The sequence below is a fragment of the Ctenopharyngodon idella genome, chromosome 7 (assembly GCF_019924925.1).
Source record: "Ctenopharyngodon idella isolate HZGC_01 chromosome 7, HZGC01, whole genome shotgun sequence".
NCBI lineage: Eukaryota > Metazoa > Chordata > Actinopteri > Cypriniformes > Xenocyprididae > Ctenopharyngodon > Ctenopharyngodon idella.
In genome coordinates, this window is record NC_067226.1 from 7,193,835 (window position 1) to 7,207,862 (window position 14,028).

At 39.2% G+C, this 14,028-nt stretch overlaps 1 protein-coding gene across 1 annotated transcript in view; it reads right to left on the minus strand.

Moving 5' to 3' along the window:
• Positions 1-277: 277 nt before the first annotated feature.
• igdcc3 (immunoglobulin superfamily, DCC subclass, member 3) overlaps positions 278-14,028 on the minus strand; it is an 89,232-nt gene continuing 75,481 nt past the window's right edge. Inside the window, exons 8-14 of the mRNA XM_051900948.1 lie at positions 6,909-7,156; positions 5,390-5,554; positions 4,979-5,167; positions 4,361-4,465; positions 4,131-4,266; positions 3,728-3,962; positions 278-2,869 (exon numbers count right to left, since the gene is read on the minus strand). Of these exons, the coding sequence (XP_051756908.1) occupies positions 2,732-2,869; positions 3,728-3,962; positions 4,131-4,266; positions 4,361-4,465; positions 4,979-5,167; positions 5,390-5,554; positions 6,909-7,156 (1,216 nt within the window). The 3' untranslated portion in view covers positions 278-2,731. The remainder of the gene's footprint in view (positions 2,870-3,727; positions 3,963-4,130; positions 4,267-4,360; positions 4,466-4,978; positions 5,168-5,389; positions 5,555-6,908; positions 7,157-14,028) is intronic.

Consider the following 14,028-nt stretch of genomic DNA (forward strand, 5'->3'; position numbering starts at 1 on the left):
CGCATTACACAACAGATGAAACCATTTCGTCTTATTACAGGAATGTCAAGAGTACCAAAACTGTACAAAATGATATTTCATAGAGACTTTAATTATTAGGGATGAAGTTCTACAGCACAGCGTATCAAATACCGGTGTTTAGACTCTTTTCCATTAATTCTATTCAAAACAGCCAAAGAATTGAGCACTTCTCTGTATATAGACAACACAAAGCATCTACGGTCTCCACTGACAACACTACAATGCATTCGGTACAATAAATATACAGCACATAGTCTGAGTCTTTTCTACACTGTAATATACTGTGCAGTTCTGTTCCAGAAACAGTATTTGAGTGAATATACCTTATATGAATGCGATATTTTGATTATCTAGGCTTACTTTGTCCATTTCTTTAAAAAGATTGAATACAGAATTTGTGGGCGTTATGAAAATACGCAAATTTGACTCATTATCTACACATACTCATGATGATGATGATTATTTTAAAATTAAGAACAAAAACAATAGTGGCAAAACTGATGGACAAGTCATCTGAACCAGCCGAAATAAAGCAAACATGACTATTTGATACAGACAAACATAACGCATGAAAAAATATCACTTTACATTCACAAAATCAAAGAGTGTGAAAAGCTAATGCAACGCACTGATCTGCTAAAGGGCCCAAAGGAGATGTTCTCCTCTGATGTGTGAATGTATGTGTGCATGTGTGTGTACTATACAAAAAATACAATCTCCCCATCGGAATAGGAGCGACCTGAGAGCATGACTGCTGTGTCGAGGTAGGTTACTAAAAAAATATATATGCACCATAGCACTATGGGACACCAGAGGAGAAAGAACATCTTGCTGGTACTTTCAACTCTTCCTCCTCGCTAAAAGAAGCAGCTGGTCTTGGATTGGGTGGCTGAGCACACAGTGAAAAGCAATTGAAAAGCAATTCAATAGCTGGCCAGACATATGAAGAGTTGACCGGTGGTAGCTCAGGCATCCTCTACTCAGCATTCTGAGCATTCTAATGCCAACAGATGTTATGGGTGCAAGTTATGTGCGTACATCTGATGCACTTTGTGCTCCCTGATCAATGTGGCACTAAAAACATGAATGAGGGGCTTGCGACATAAAAAAAAAAAAAAAAAAAATGATGGAACTCCACATAGAAGCCATGAGAATCTCCAGTGGCTTTGGCTTCTAATGGAATGTTCACTTCCTGGAGAATTCTAGAATGCCCAGTTCTTCCATTGTTTGGCGTTCACTTCATAACATGCAGCAGAGTAGCCTCAACAGTAACAGCCTCTAAGGGTGCTTGTAATTGATCACAAGTCCTGTAGTTACAACCCAGGCAAAGTTTCAATTCTTCACGAAATATCACAACACGTGATATATGTATCTAATCTATATCACCACTTACTTCTATCAGCACCCATAGAAACAGTGTATGTGCTTAATTCTGTAAAGAACGTTTTACATACGTGTTCATTCCCCCTTTCCTTTGTCACACAACATGCAAAACACATGAAGTCAAACTATTCAATTCCCTAAACATTGTGTTATGTTTATATTCAGCTTTGCGTACGGTGGCCTCTCTTCTTCCAGCGGTTCATCTGAGAGCAGTATTTTTATCCTGAAGACATTAGTAACAGTGCAGTTTATCTTAAAAAGTCTTTCCATTTTCAGCGTCGACTATGATTAAAATAAAAATACTCTGATCAGGAAACATAGAACAAAAAAATTCTACGCGAATACAAGGACACTATCAAAACATCTTTACAAGCAGAATTCATAGAACAATGTCATCTGTCAACTGGCATGAGGTACTGACATATCAAAACACAGCAATTAATCAACATAGTGAAGCCAGTATCTTACAAACAGAGGCTGTGTTTCAATATGAGAAAAGAACCACAGCGACAATAATAACATTGTTATTTTGAGGTAGAACATTGACTTCAACATTTGGAAGTGCTATATGTTGGATTTTTTTTTTTTTTTTTTTTTTTTTTTTTTTTGCTTCTGCAAGCAGGAGAGCGGCAGTCCTTGAAATCTGAGGTAGAGAAGCACCTTTTTCTCTTTTGACTGAATGCATGATGTATATAAAAACAGAACAGACAGCAAGATGCAGATCTCAAAGACTTTCTACAAGACATTCATTCCAGCTGAGGTAGGTTTTTTGTTGCAAATTCTAAGGTTCACATAGCTGAGTCTAAAGTCTTTATGAAGGTTGAAACCTAATTAAAAAAAGCACACATTGATATCAGTGGAAAAAAAAAATCCTGAGAATAATTTGAAATCCCTGGAAGAAGGTATTGGTCTCCGCTGGATGGGATTGTGAAATCATTGGTAGGTTAAGAGGAGGCAGCATATCAAAAAACAGAACTAATGTGTGGTATTAGGAAAAATACTTCTCTGTTGCGCAGAAGTCGTCGAATAAAATCACTTATTGATACTAGTGACTGGAGAATGTACCTTATGCTGCCAGTTGTAACTGCAAGAGTGTATTTGTTCACCTACCAATGAGGAATAATAGCTGTCCATCACAGAACCTCATCCACTATGAGGCCAGAGGGATCCCTGGCATTACAGTCCAGTGATTCCCACAAAGGGAACTTAACTTACAAATAATATATTCTTTGCACGATAAAAACAGAACTAAAAAAGATGAATACTTCAGTTAACCTGAGTTGGACAGGAGTCTGAGTAGAGGATAATCTTGACCTTCATTTCTTCATCAGTCTTCATCCTGTTGGCCCTCTGCTGGATGCTGCCGGAACTGCACCTCACACTCCTCCATCAGACTGAAGTCATCAAGGGGAAGTGTGGAAATCTGAGTTTCATTCAATGGACAGGAGACCAAAGAGCTCTCAATCTGAAAATAAATATATACAAATAGAATGAGGAAAAAAACATGGTAAATATAACCAAACATGGTAATAATACAGTACTTTAAAGGATTAGTTCACTTTGAAATGAAAATTAGCCCAAGCTTTACTCACCCTCAAGCCATCCTAGGTGTATTTGACTTTCTTCTTTCTGATGAACACAATCGGAGTTATATTAATCAATATCCTGACACATCTAAGCTTTATAATGGCAGTGAACGGGACCAACAAGTATAAAGCTCAAGAAAGTGCATCCATCCATCATAAATGTACTCCACATGGCTCCGGGGGTTAATAAAGGCCTTCTGAAGCGAAGAGATGCATTTGTGTAAGAAAAATATCCATATTTAACAAGTTATGAAGTAAAATATCTAGCTTCCGCCAGACCACCTTCCGTATTCAACTTAGGAAGAAAGCCTAACAGTTAAGCTTTTTTCGTAAGTTGAATACGAAAGGCATAGGACGCAAGCATTTTGAACTACAAGAGGCATTACACTTTCTTCGTAAGGTAAATTAACTTTATTAAGCCCTGGAACCATACTTTGGATGGATCAGAAATGCTTTGGATGACTTTCATCAGAAAGAAGAAAGTCAAATACACCAAGGATGGCTTAAGGGTGAGTAAAGCTTGGGCTAATTTTCATTTTAAAGTGAACTAATCCTTTAAGTTATTGTGAGGTCAAGGAATCTCAATTAGTCAATCAGTTATGATTTTGTTTGATCCCTTTCAAAATGCATATCTTTCCATCCCACTTTTTCATGTACTCATAAAGTTGTTCTCTGAGAAGAACCACAACCATGCAATCCACATGTCTATAAATGTATGCATTTTCCCCAAGGCTCACTGTGTGGGTGGTGTCAGGTGGATAGGAGAAGTGGGATGGTCCTGAGAAGAGTCTCTCCATCTCGTTGGAGTCGGTGCAGCTCTTTGCAGTGTGGGCTCCTCCATTCCCATCTTGGCTGAACCTGTGGGGGCCGTTAAGGGCCAAAGCCCCCTGTGATGAGGAGGACTCTTGCACGACTCCTACTGGGTTACGGCCTGCCTGTCGGGTGGCCTGCACGGTTTTACACATCTTCAACCTGCAAAGACAGAATGATTCAGCTCTGCATCCAAAGAAGTATGTTGACTTGAAAAAAAAAATTGATTTAAAATAAAACTCTTTTCTGACACCTGACGCCCACAGCAACTGCATTCACTATAAAACGATACCAGTGGCATACACACATAGACAGCATTGATTTCCTTACCTGCCCCTATAGCTGAACATGAGGAAAAGGACACAGAAAATTATGCATGTGACTCCGATGTGGATGCCGATGATGATGCCTGTGGTGGAGCTTTTATTCTGTTCGTCTTTTACACAGTCACAAGGGGTATTTAGCACTGCAGGAAGAGAACACGAACAAACACACAGTCAATGTGACTGAGTTATTATGCCTGCATGTGTGGGAGTGAACAAGTGTGTTGCATCAGGCACCTGATTTCTCCACTGCCTCCTTGAGCGACACAAAGCGCAGGGTGGCATTGCCCTCTCCATGCTGGTTAAAAGCAAGAATCTTAATTTCATACACAAAAGAGGGATCTGTTGAGAGATGAAAAAAGAGTTTTGGAATATTAAACATCTCTCAATGGCAAAATGACTTCTATTTTTTTTTTTTTTTTTTTTTTTAATAAAAATGAATTGTGCATTGTTGTAAAGAAAACTACAGGCTAAATGTTTAATATTAATGATGATAATAATATAATATACTTTGTTTAATAAACATACACATTAATTTTGCTTCGCTGATGTTATATTTTTATAAATACAAGCATTAATTGTGTTTCACTATAATGTAACCCACTGGTTTTTAACAGGCTAAATGTAAATAAATAAATACAAAAAATAGGGCATTGAAAAAAAAAAGCAGAAAAATATTCATGTAAATAGTTTATAAATCCATTCATACATTAACTGTCCCGTTGTTAACTGTTAATGCAACAAAAATACCTAAGAATATAACATAAGATTTTTTGGTTTTGTTTTATGTATTATTTACAAAGAAATTTGTTCTGCTCATATTTCATGAATAAAGCCCACTGTGGCCAGACTCACCCAGGTGAGTGATGTTGTACTGGGTCACATTACGTGGGAAGGTGAGGGGTCCTGTGAAGAGGGGGACGGGGACCCTACGGTAGTAGAGATTGAATCCTTCCTGCTGGCCCATCTTAGTGGAAGGCTCCCACGTGGCCTGAACCACACTCGAATTGATCACCTTTGTGAACAAGTTTGGTGGTGCAGGGACTGCAAACACAGAGAAATGTATTTTCACAGAAAATACAACAGGTGGGAACTTTACGCTGAATGACATTGAATTAATACGCTGAGTCAAAAACACCTTGGAGTTAAATGCTTTATTGTTAAGAAATTTCAAGAGAATTTTTTTTCTTCAGTTGGCTACTGTCAGCACAATTAACAACTTAAAACAACTGGGAATTATATAGTTATTAAAAAATGTTTTTATACCTTCTCCCAGAGTGCTCTCCACAGCCGTCTCAGATGCTTTACTGGCTCCGCGAGATGTGTAAGCCTTCACATAGAAGCTGTAGCTGGTGGAAGGCTCCAGATCCCCGATTACCTGCTGCAGGGTCATTTTACTCACAGCCTCCTGGTACTCCATTTCCACTGGGTCTGAAAGTAAAGTGTGAAGGTTGAACGAAGGAAAGAAAGAGACCACGAGAGACCATTATTAAACACTGAAAAATGGTATGAGAGAGAAAACCAAATAGAGAAAGATGGAGCAAGAGAGTGAAATCATTGGATTAACCCTGACAATTGCCCACCTCTTAATGTTGGCAGCTCTCTTAGTCACATTTATGGCTGCAGTAAAATGTTATATTTCCATATTATTTATTCATGCCAAATTGCTGTAAGTGATAATACACATTATAAATGGCTTGGACTCCAAAACATATCCCACAGTGCTGTCAAGCAATGAGGCTGCAGCGGATGAAAGATACTATAGACATATCTGAAATCTAAATTACAGCAGTGGCTAATAGTCATGGTAAGACCACAGTGAGGAGAGAGGGTGAGAGAAAAAAGAGAAAGCTCAGCAGAGGACATTTAAGAGCACTTTAGCATGGGTCTCAGATCAGCTGTTAAGCTCTATTTGCTCCAGCACAGATAAACATCAACATGCAACTTCAAAGCTTCCCAGGAGAGGGATTGATATCTGAATACACACACATCAGGCTGAGCTTTCAGAAAAAAAGCTCTCTCATTCTTTACCACCAAGTAATTTTATATGTGTGTTTTAGAATTTTGATTTCAGTCAGACTACAACAGTAATTGCTCACCTCACTTTTATATTTTTATTTTTGAAGCATTGGTTTTGTTTCCAAAGTTTCTTGCGTCTATCTGCCGAGAATGTACTGCAACTGCTCTAAATAACGCTGAAGGCGAGAAATGAGATATAAGGTGGTGAACATATCCATATGCTTTTAGGTTCAGTATCTTTTGGTTCGGTGATAAAAACGCCAATCTGAATGCTAAGCGGACCAGGACTAAATGTTTTTTTTTTTTTTTTGGACCGGAACAAACAAACCAAGGGAACCGAACTACAAGTGTGAACGCACCCTTAATCCTTTGAATATTAGATTGCACATTGTGTCATGTATCGATGAAGATCGATATATTGATGAAGACTCTAGCTCGAAAATGTTCAGTTTGTCTCTTTCTGTCATGCTGCATAGATTTCAATTGCTACAACAGCTGATGGCAACAGGAAAAAAAGCAGCGATTTGCTATCGACTTTAAATCTTACTGATTTCCATAATGAGAGAGCCTAGAGTGAAGATTGAATAAAATATGTATTTCATAACGTTTGTGGAAATCTACATTTACACTTTAAATAAAGTATTGTTTTACTGAGGAGCATTTTCCATTCAATGCTGGAGAACAACTGAGTAAATTAGATTTGATTTGATTTTGCGTGCTTGTGTGTGTGTGTGTGTGCGTTTAGGTTCATAAGCAGTTTTCCTACCAGCAGTCTTGCGGATATGGAGCACATATCCAATTATGTCCTGAGTGTTTTGGGTGGGCTCTTTCCAGGACACCTGAATGGAAGCTGGGGAAAGGGCTTCTGCACGTACACCCGTGGGCACACCCGGCAACCCGTCAGCCCACAGCACGGTCAGACGAGCACTGGCCTGTGTGGAGCCCGCACTGTTCTCTGCAATACACTGATATATGGCCTCATCCTCCTGGGTTACTCCATAGATGGTCAGAGTACTAGCAGAAGAGAAGAGAGAGATAGAGAGAGAATTTTTTAATCTGAGCAGGAAAAACTAAAATGTCAGAAAGCATGGATGCACGATTCGGTACGACATTGGTTATCAGCTGATATAAAAGAATAAACAAATTGTCAGTCAGTATTGAATATACACCGATCAGGCATAACATTATGACCACTGATAGGTGAAGTGAATAATACTGATTATCTCTTCATCACAGCACCTGTTAGTGGGTGGGATATATTAGGCAGCAAGTGACATTTTGTCCTCAAAGTTAATGTGTTAGAAGCAGGAAAAATGGGCAAGCGTAAGGATTTGAGCGAGTTTGACAAGGGCCAAATTGTGATGGCTAGATGACTGGGTCACAGCATCTCTGTTGCAGGGTGTTCCCGGTCTGCAGTGGTCAGTATCTATCAAAAGCGGTCCAAGGAAAGAACAGTGGTGAACCAGCAACAGGGTCACGGACGGCCAAGGCTCACTGATGCAAGTGAGGAGCGAAGGCTGGCCCATGTGGTCCGATCCAACAGACGAGCAACTGTAGCTCAAATTGCTCAAGAAGTTAATGCTGGTTCTCATAGAAAGGTGTCAGAATACTCAGTGCATCGCAGTTTGTTGCGTATGGGGCTGCATAGCCACAGACCAGTCAGGGTGCCCATGCTGACCCCTGTCCACCGCCGAAAGCGCCAACAGTAGTGGGCACGTGAGCATCAGAACTGGACCACGGAGCAATGGAAGAAGGTGGCCTGGTCTGATGAATCACGTTTTCTTTTATATCACGTGGATGGCCGGGTGCGTGTGCATCGCATACCTGGGGAACACATGGCACCAGGATGCACTATGGGAATAAAGCAAGCCGGCGGAGGCAGTGTGATGCTTTGGGCAATGTTCTGCTGGGAAACCTGCCATCCATGTGGATGGTACTTTGACACGTATCACCTTCCTAAGCGTTGTTGCAGACCATGTACACCCTTTCATGGAAACGGTATTCACCACCTGGTGGCCGTGGCCTCTTTCAGCAGGATAATGCGCCCTGCCACAAAGCAAAAATGGTTTAGGAATGGTTTGAGGAGCACAACAACGAGTTTGAGGTGTTGACTTGGCCTCCAAATTCCCCAGATCTCAATCCAATCGAGAATCTGTGGGACGTGCTGAACAAACAAGTCCGATCCATGGAGGCCCCACCTCGTAACTTACAGGACTTAAAGGATCTGCTGCTAACATCTTGGTGCCAGATACCACAGCACACCTTCAGGGGTCTAGTGGAGTCCATGCCTCGATGGGTCAGGGCTGTTTTGGCAGCAAAAGTGGGACCAACACAATATTAGGAAGGTGGTCATAATGTTATGCCTGATCGCTGTATATAAGTCAATATTGGATATTTAATTGTGCCTACTTATTTTCCCTATTTTTATTATTATTTTTATTTAAATAATCTTTACCATCATCTAACACTCATATAAAGTTAATCTATAAAAAATGTTTTAATGTTTATAATAATTTAATAACACAAATCTAATCTTTAGTAAATCTCAAAATGAATATCCATCTTTAATATTGTACTTCATAATATTGTGATTTTTAAAGTCTGTGCATCCTATCAGAAAGTCCCAAGCACACCGACACATGTGTCTAACCTTGTTCCCAGTGTAAATGATGTAACTGGTATGAAAAAAGCAGAGGCAACAAAACAAACCGTTTGCACCCACCATCTCTGGGTGCTCATTAACATGAAGCAAACCCAACCATCTGTCAAACTCCTCCCTCCTGAATCCTCCTTTTCACTTTTTTATTCGTTCTCACTAGTCCTTATTTTTCTGCTCTCACTCTTTCAGTGTTTTTTAACACCTCCTCCATTGTGCTCCCCTTCATTGCTGGGGGATACGGTGATGGTGGATGGGGGGAGCATTATTAGTGCTGAATATATAATCAGGAGTTTTATCTCCCTTAATCCTGAGGCCTTGAAAAAAAAAAATGAATTTTTACCACTTAAAGGGCCAGAGTATGGAAATGAGAGCTCTCAGCCTACTGCGACGACTTCTTGCTAAACCACACCTTCTTTTTGTGATCTATTTGCATGCGGTTTGTGTTCTCTGACAAATGGCAGGGGTGTTATGATATTGCTGCTTCAGAGTGAATGGGAAAATGAGAAGGTGTTCAGTATATGCGTGTACGTTAATGCATTCCTTTTAAAGCCTGCAGCCTACAAGCAAGGGTTTTTCTACATGTTAGTCAGTCCCAGAGATTATCATCCTTTCTTTTATACTCTTCATGTCTCACCACCAGTCTCCAGCAATCTTTATCTCTCTTACAGAACATGTACACTCCCCAAACACATACAGTAGATGCTACAGCACTCAACTCTTGCTACATTTACCGTACCGAGGTGTGGATATAAGCAGATGTTTTTTTTTATTTTGTATCTCGATAGTATGGGATCACATTTGTCATCAGATTTTTGAGGTCAGTGTTGCTCTGTGAGACGTGGCTGAATCAATTTCCGTGCTCAATTCGATCGCCTGAATTGGCAATGTCTAGTGGTGCCATCAAAATGTGGTACTTTCTCTCAGTTTGATGGGATGAACCTTCACCTAAACAGCAAAATCCATCGCAATCTTCTAGGAAACGACTGAAGAGACCTCTTCAAGCAGGCTTTTGCAGTTAAAATCAAGAACCTTTCTGCACTTACACTTCTGCTCTGGTACTTATGGAAATTTGAAATGGTATTGCTACTTATTAGCATATTGCTTTCTCCCTTGGATTAATCCCTTCTGCTTGTATTATTCTCCATTGTAAGAAGCTTTGGATAAAAGAGTCTGCTAAATTAATAAATGTAAATGCTAATTACAAAGATAAAGAAAAAAAATGTACTCTCTTCTGCCAAACTGCATCTTTAAACCTCATTTATGGGTGCTTTTACTGTACGTGAACCAGCTTGACATATTATGTGTGAATGTATGGAGTGTTTAAATCACCTGTAAATACATGCTAACAGATCTCTGACGGAGGAATGTTGAGATGAATGAGGAGTGCTGGTTGGCAGCTTCAGACCACTTCCCCTTTTTCTGTACAGCCAACACACACTAATTAAGCTGACAATAAAAATCCAGCTGTTTTTGTACTTTCACACCAGCATGACATGCCCCCAATCCTGAGCTCTATGGACCAACTCTCAGCCATGATTCATAATGTTAACCCTGCTCTCTGAGGAACAGTGTGACAAACATTAGTCTCCCTACAAGCAGCACAGTCAGTGTCAGCTATGCCAACTAAGGCTCAAACATACCATCTATACCAGTGGCTCTCAACCTTTTTGATTCCAAGACCTCTCGTTGTCCACAACAATGTTCAAAGACATTTCCAGTTGTTCGTGATTTACTGGCTTAGTTAAGCTTAAGTTAAGAATAACATTTTTAAAAATATAGTTTATTTAGCTTATTAAATATAGCTTATTTTAAAGGGTTAGTTCATTTTGAAAGTAAATAGGGTCAATTTGAGTTCAAGTTTACTAAATTAGTTGGCGTTCGAATGTAAACATGGAAGCACTGAACTGCATTGAATAAAGTTATTTTTGTTTTGGCACACAAAAAGTATTCTCGTCACTTCATAACATTAAGGTTGAACCACTGTAGTCATGTTGACTATTTAAATGATGCCTTTAGTACCTTTCTGGACCTTGAATGTGGTAATTATGTTGCTTTCTCTGGGGGATAAAAAAACCTCTCAGATTTCATCAAAAATATCTTACTTTGCGTTCCAAAGATGAATGAAGGTCTTACAGGTTTGGAACGACATGAGGGTGAGTAATTAATGACAGAAATTTCATTTTTGGGTGAACTTAACCTTTAAGAAACATAAATAAAAATAAAAGACTTCACTTTTAGTGTTTAAAACAATTGGTTTTAGTTTTATGTATGAAAGGTACAGTATGAAAAAAATCTAGATTAACATTCACAAAAGATTACATTCAGCAGTGTTACGAAATTATTAGTGTTTTTAAAGATTTACTGTACGTGAGCATTAAATGACAGCAAAGGTAATATAAATGTAAAAATAGGTAATGACCAATAAAATATGCAATACTGGCCAACCCAATACCAAAAAATTAGAAATAGCTGCCAAAAATATTGTGCATTCCTATTTGCAAATTATTTGCTTACAACAAAAGTGCTTTATTGTTGTTCAGAATACTGATGTTTGAAGAGGAAAAGCACACAGTGTGCTGGGACCATCTGCACCCTCTCTATCTGTCTATACATTCCGGCCTCTCCTCGGATTGACAGAGAGCATCCTGAGACAGGAGGGCTGCTATTCAGCACACTAAGAGCATGTTTGCACAGTCGTCACAGAGCAGTGCCTCTTGAATGGGGTGGTCACCCTTATTCACAGTCCTCTAGAAGAGAGAGAGACAGGGAAAGACGAGAAGTAGGGTGGGAAAGTGGGAGTGTTAGGTAGAGGAGAGACATATTAGGCAGGGGTGCTTAGCTGTCTCTCCACTCAGTGAAAGCCTGGTGGAAATGACTGATTGCTGGAGAGGTCAGAGGTCAAGGCCAGAGCTCGCTCCATTTTGCATGGGTTGGAGGAGGGTAATGACCAAGAAGCGCATAATGGAGTTTAAAAAGGGACAAAAAGAGGGAAAGAAAGGGAAGAAATGAGTACACTGTTTTTGTCTGCTCAGCTGCAAAACATGGTGAATATTGTCCACATGGTTCTCTCAAATATAGATTAGAAAAAAAAAAATCTCTAAAAAAAGTCTCTGCATGGTCATTTGTTTCTATATATATATTTTTTTAACTTAGAAGACAGTAGAGACTGGACAAGAAAGTAGATATACAGAGCATAGACCTAATTCTACGGTGGCCGAGAGAGCTCAACGCGCTGCAACTGAAGAAAACACATGCAAATAGAAAAAACACCAGCAAATAAAGAAAACATCTTCATCCGTTTGACAACACATGTGCTGCAAAAGTTCACAATGCATCCAAATACAGAAACGCGCTGCAAAAGTTCACAACACAAGCAAATACAGAAACACGCTGCAAATAGCACATAGCCTACCAGGCCCGGCGATCTCAAGCCCCCCTCTGCGATGATCTGAATGATGATGATGATGATGATGATGATGATGATGATGATGATGATGATGAGGCTACTTTTAGAATTAAATTACTATTTTCATTTGCCCCGCAATAATTTATAGCGCATCACGCATAACCAACGCGCTGTAATAAGTTAGATTAGCTAACTCCTCATTTAAAAAAAAACCAACTTGTTTAACACCTACATCTCTTCTCATTTTTTTCACGACGTAATGGGCCACAAGAGAAATATTAAGAAAATAAATTAAGATTAATAAATTAATAGTGTTATCAGAACATGTTTAAGTAGAGCTCTCATCGCTGAGTTTTTAGTTTCACTTTCTCCAGTGAATAATTGACTGGGATTTAAGGCATAAAATCAAGTAAATTATTTAAAAAAATATTATTTATTATTAATAATTTATTAATAATAATATTTTTTTTTACGCAAGCCCCCCCCCAAATTGTTTGTCCTGGCTCCGGGACTGGCACAGACCACAAAGAAAATGTTTATGGGGACACCAACAAGTGACGAACCTGGCTGGGACCACTTATTGTTCAGTGTTTACTCTTTAGTGGTGTGCACCTGAAAGGTGAGTTTTTTGTTCATCTTAACATCCTGATCGTATGTGAGCAGGCCTATTTGCAGCGCGTTTCTGTATTTGGTTGCGTTGTGAACTTTTGCAGCGCGTTTATGTATTTGGTTGCGTTGTGAACTTTTACAGCGCATTTATGTATTTGCTTGCGTTGTGAACTTTTGCAGCGCGTTTCTGTATTTGCTTGCGTTGTGAACTTTTGCAGCGCGTTTCTGTATTTGCTTGCATTGTGAAATTTTGCAGTGTGTTTTTGTATTTGGGTGCATTGTGAACTTTGCAGCACATGTGTTGTCAAACCGATGAAGACGTTTTCTTTATTTGCTGGTGTTTTTTCTATTTGCATGTGTTTTCTTCAGTTGCAGCGCGTTGAGCTCTCTCGGCCACCGTATAATTCAAACCTGTGTCCATGAGTATGTACATCACCCACCTACTTTGAAGAGTTTCCAAACTACAAGATTAAAAATAATCAAACTCAGAAACAATGGACATTCACACATGCATGTATTGCGCAGTATGTTAAATACAGACATAATATATAACCACCTTCAAAGTCCTCCTACGAGCAGGCCGGTGCCGTGTGATTTGACTGCGGGTCACTGTGGCATTTTGATTACTGCTGTAATAGTGTTTTATGTTTATGGAGCAGGCAGTGACCCCACCCTCTGCTCCTGCAGCTACTGAACCGCATGACCTCCGCTCCGCTCTGACTGCAGCACTCTAACACAGGTCTGCAAACCTGCATGGACACAGCCAGAGAGCACATGCACGTTTACGAGTGTTTGACAATGATATGACTGATTTAAATGATCAGATTTAAGTAACAGTATTAAACAATATCATAATCAATCACAATGACACTATTTGAAATTTAATTGCTTTTTTTCTTGTCATTTTCTTTAACACCTGTGTCTTCAATGTAAAGATGCACATGTTTTTTCTTTTTTCTTTTTTATATCTGAATCTTCTTGTAGGCCTTTTCCTCGATTATTTGTCAAAAATCTGTGACAATGATGACACTATTGGAAATCTAATTGTTTTCTTTTATTATTGTCACTCTCCTTAAATATCACCAGTGTTTTCATTGTAAAGTTGCCTATGTGGTATCTTTTTTATTATTATTTACTTATTTTTTACATTTTTTTTTAAATCTCATTTGATCCATTTCTACAATCTCACCTTGTCTATAACATCACACTGGG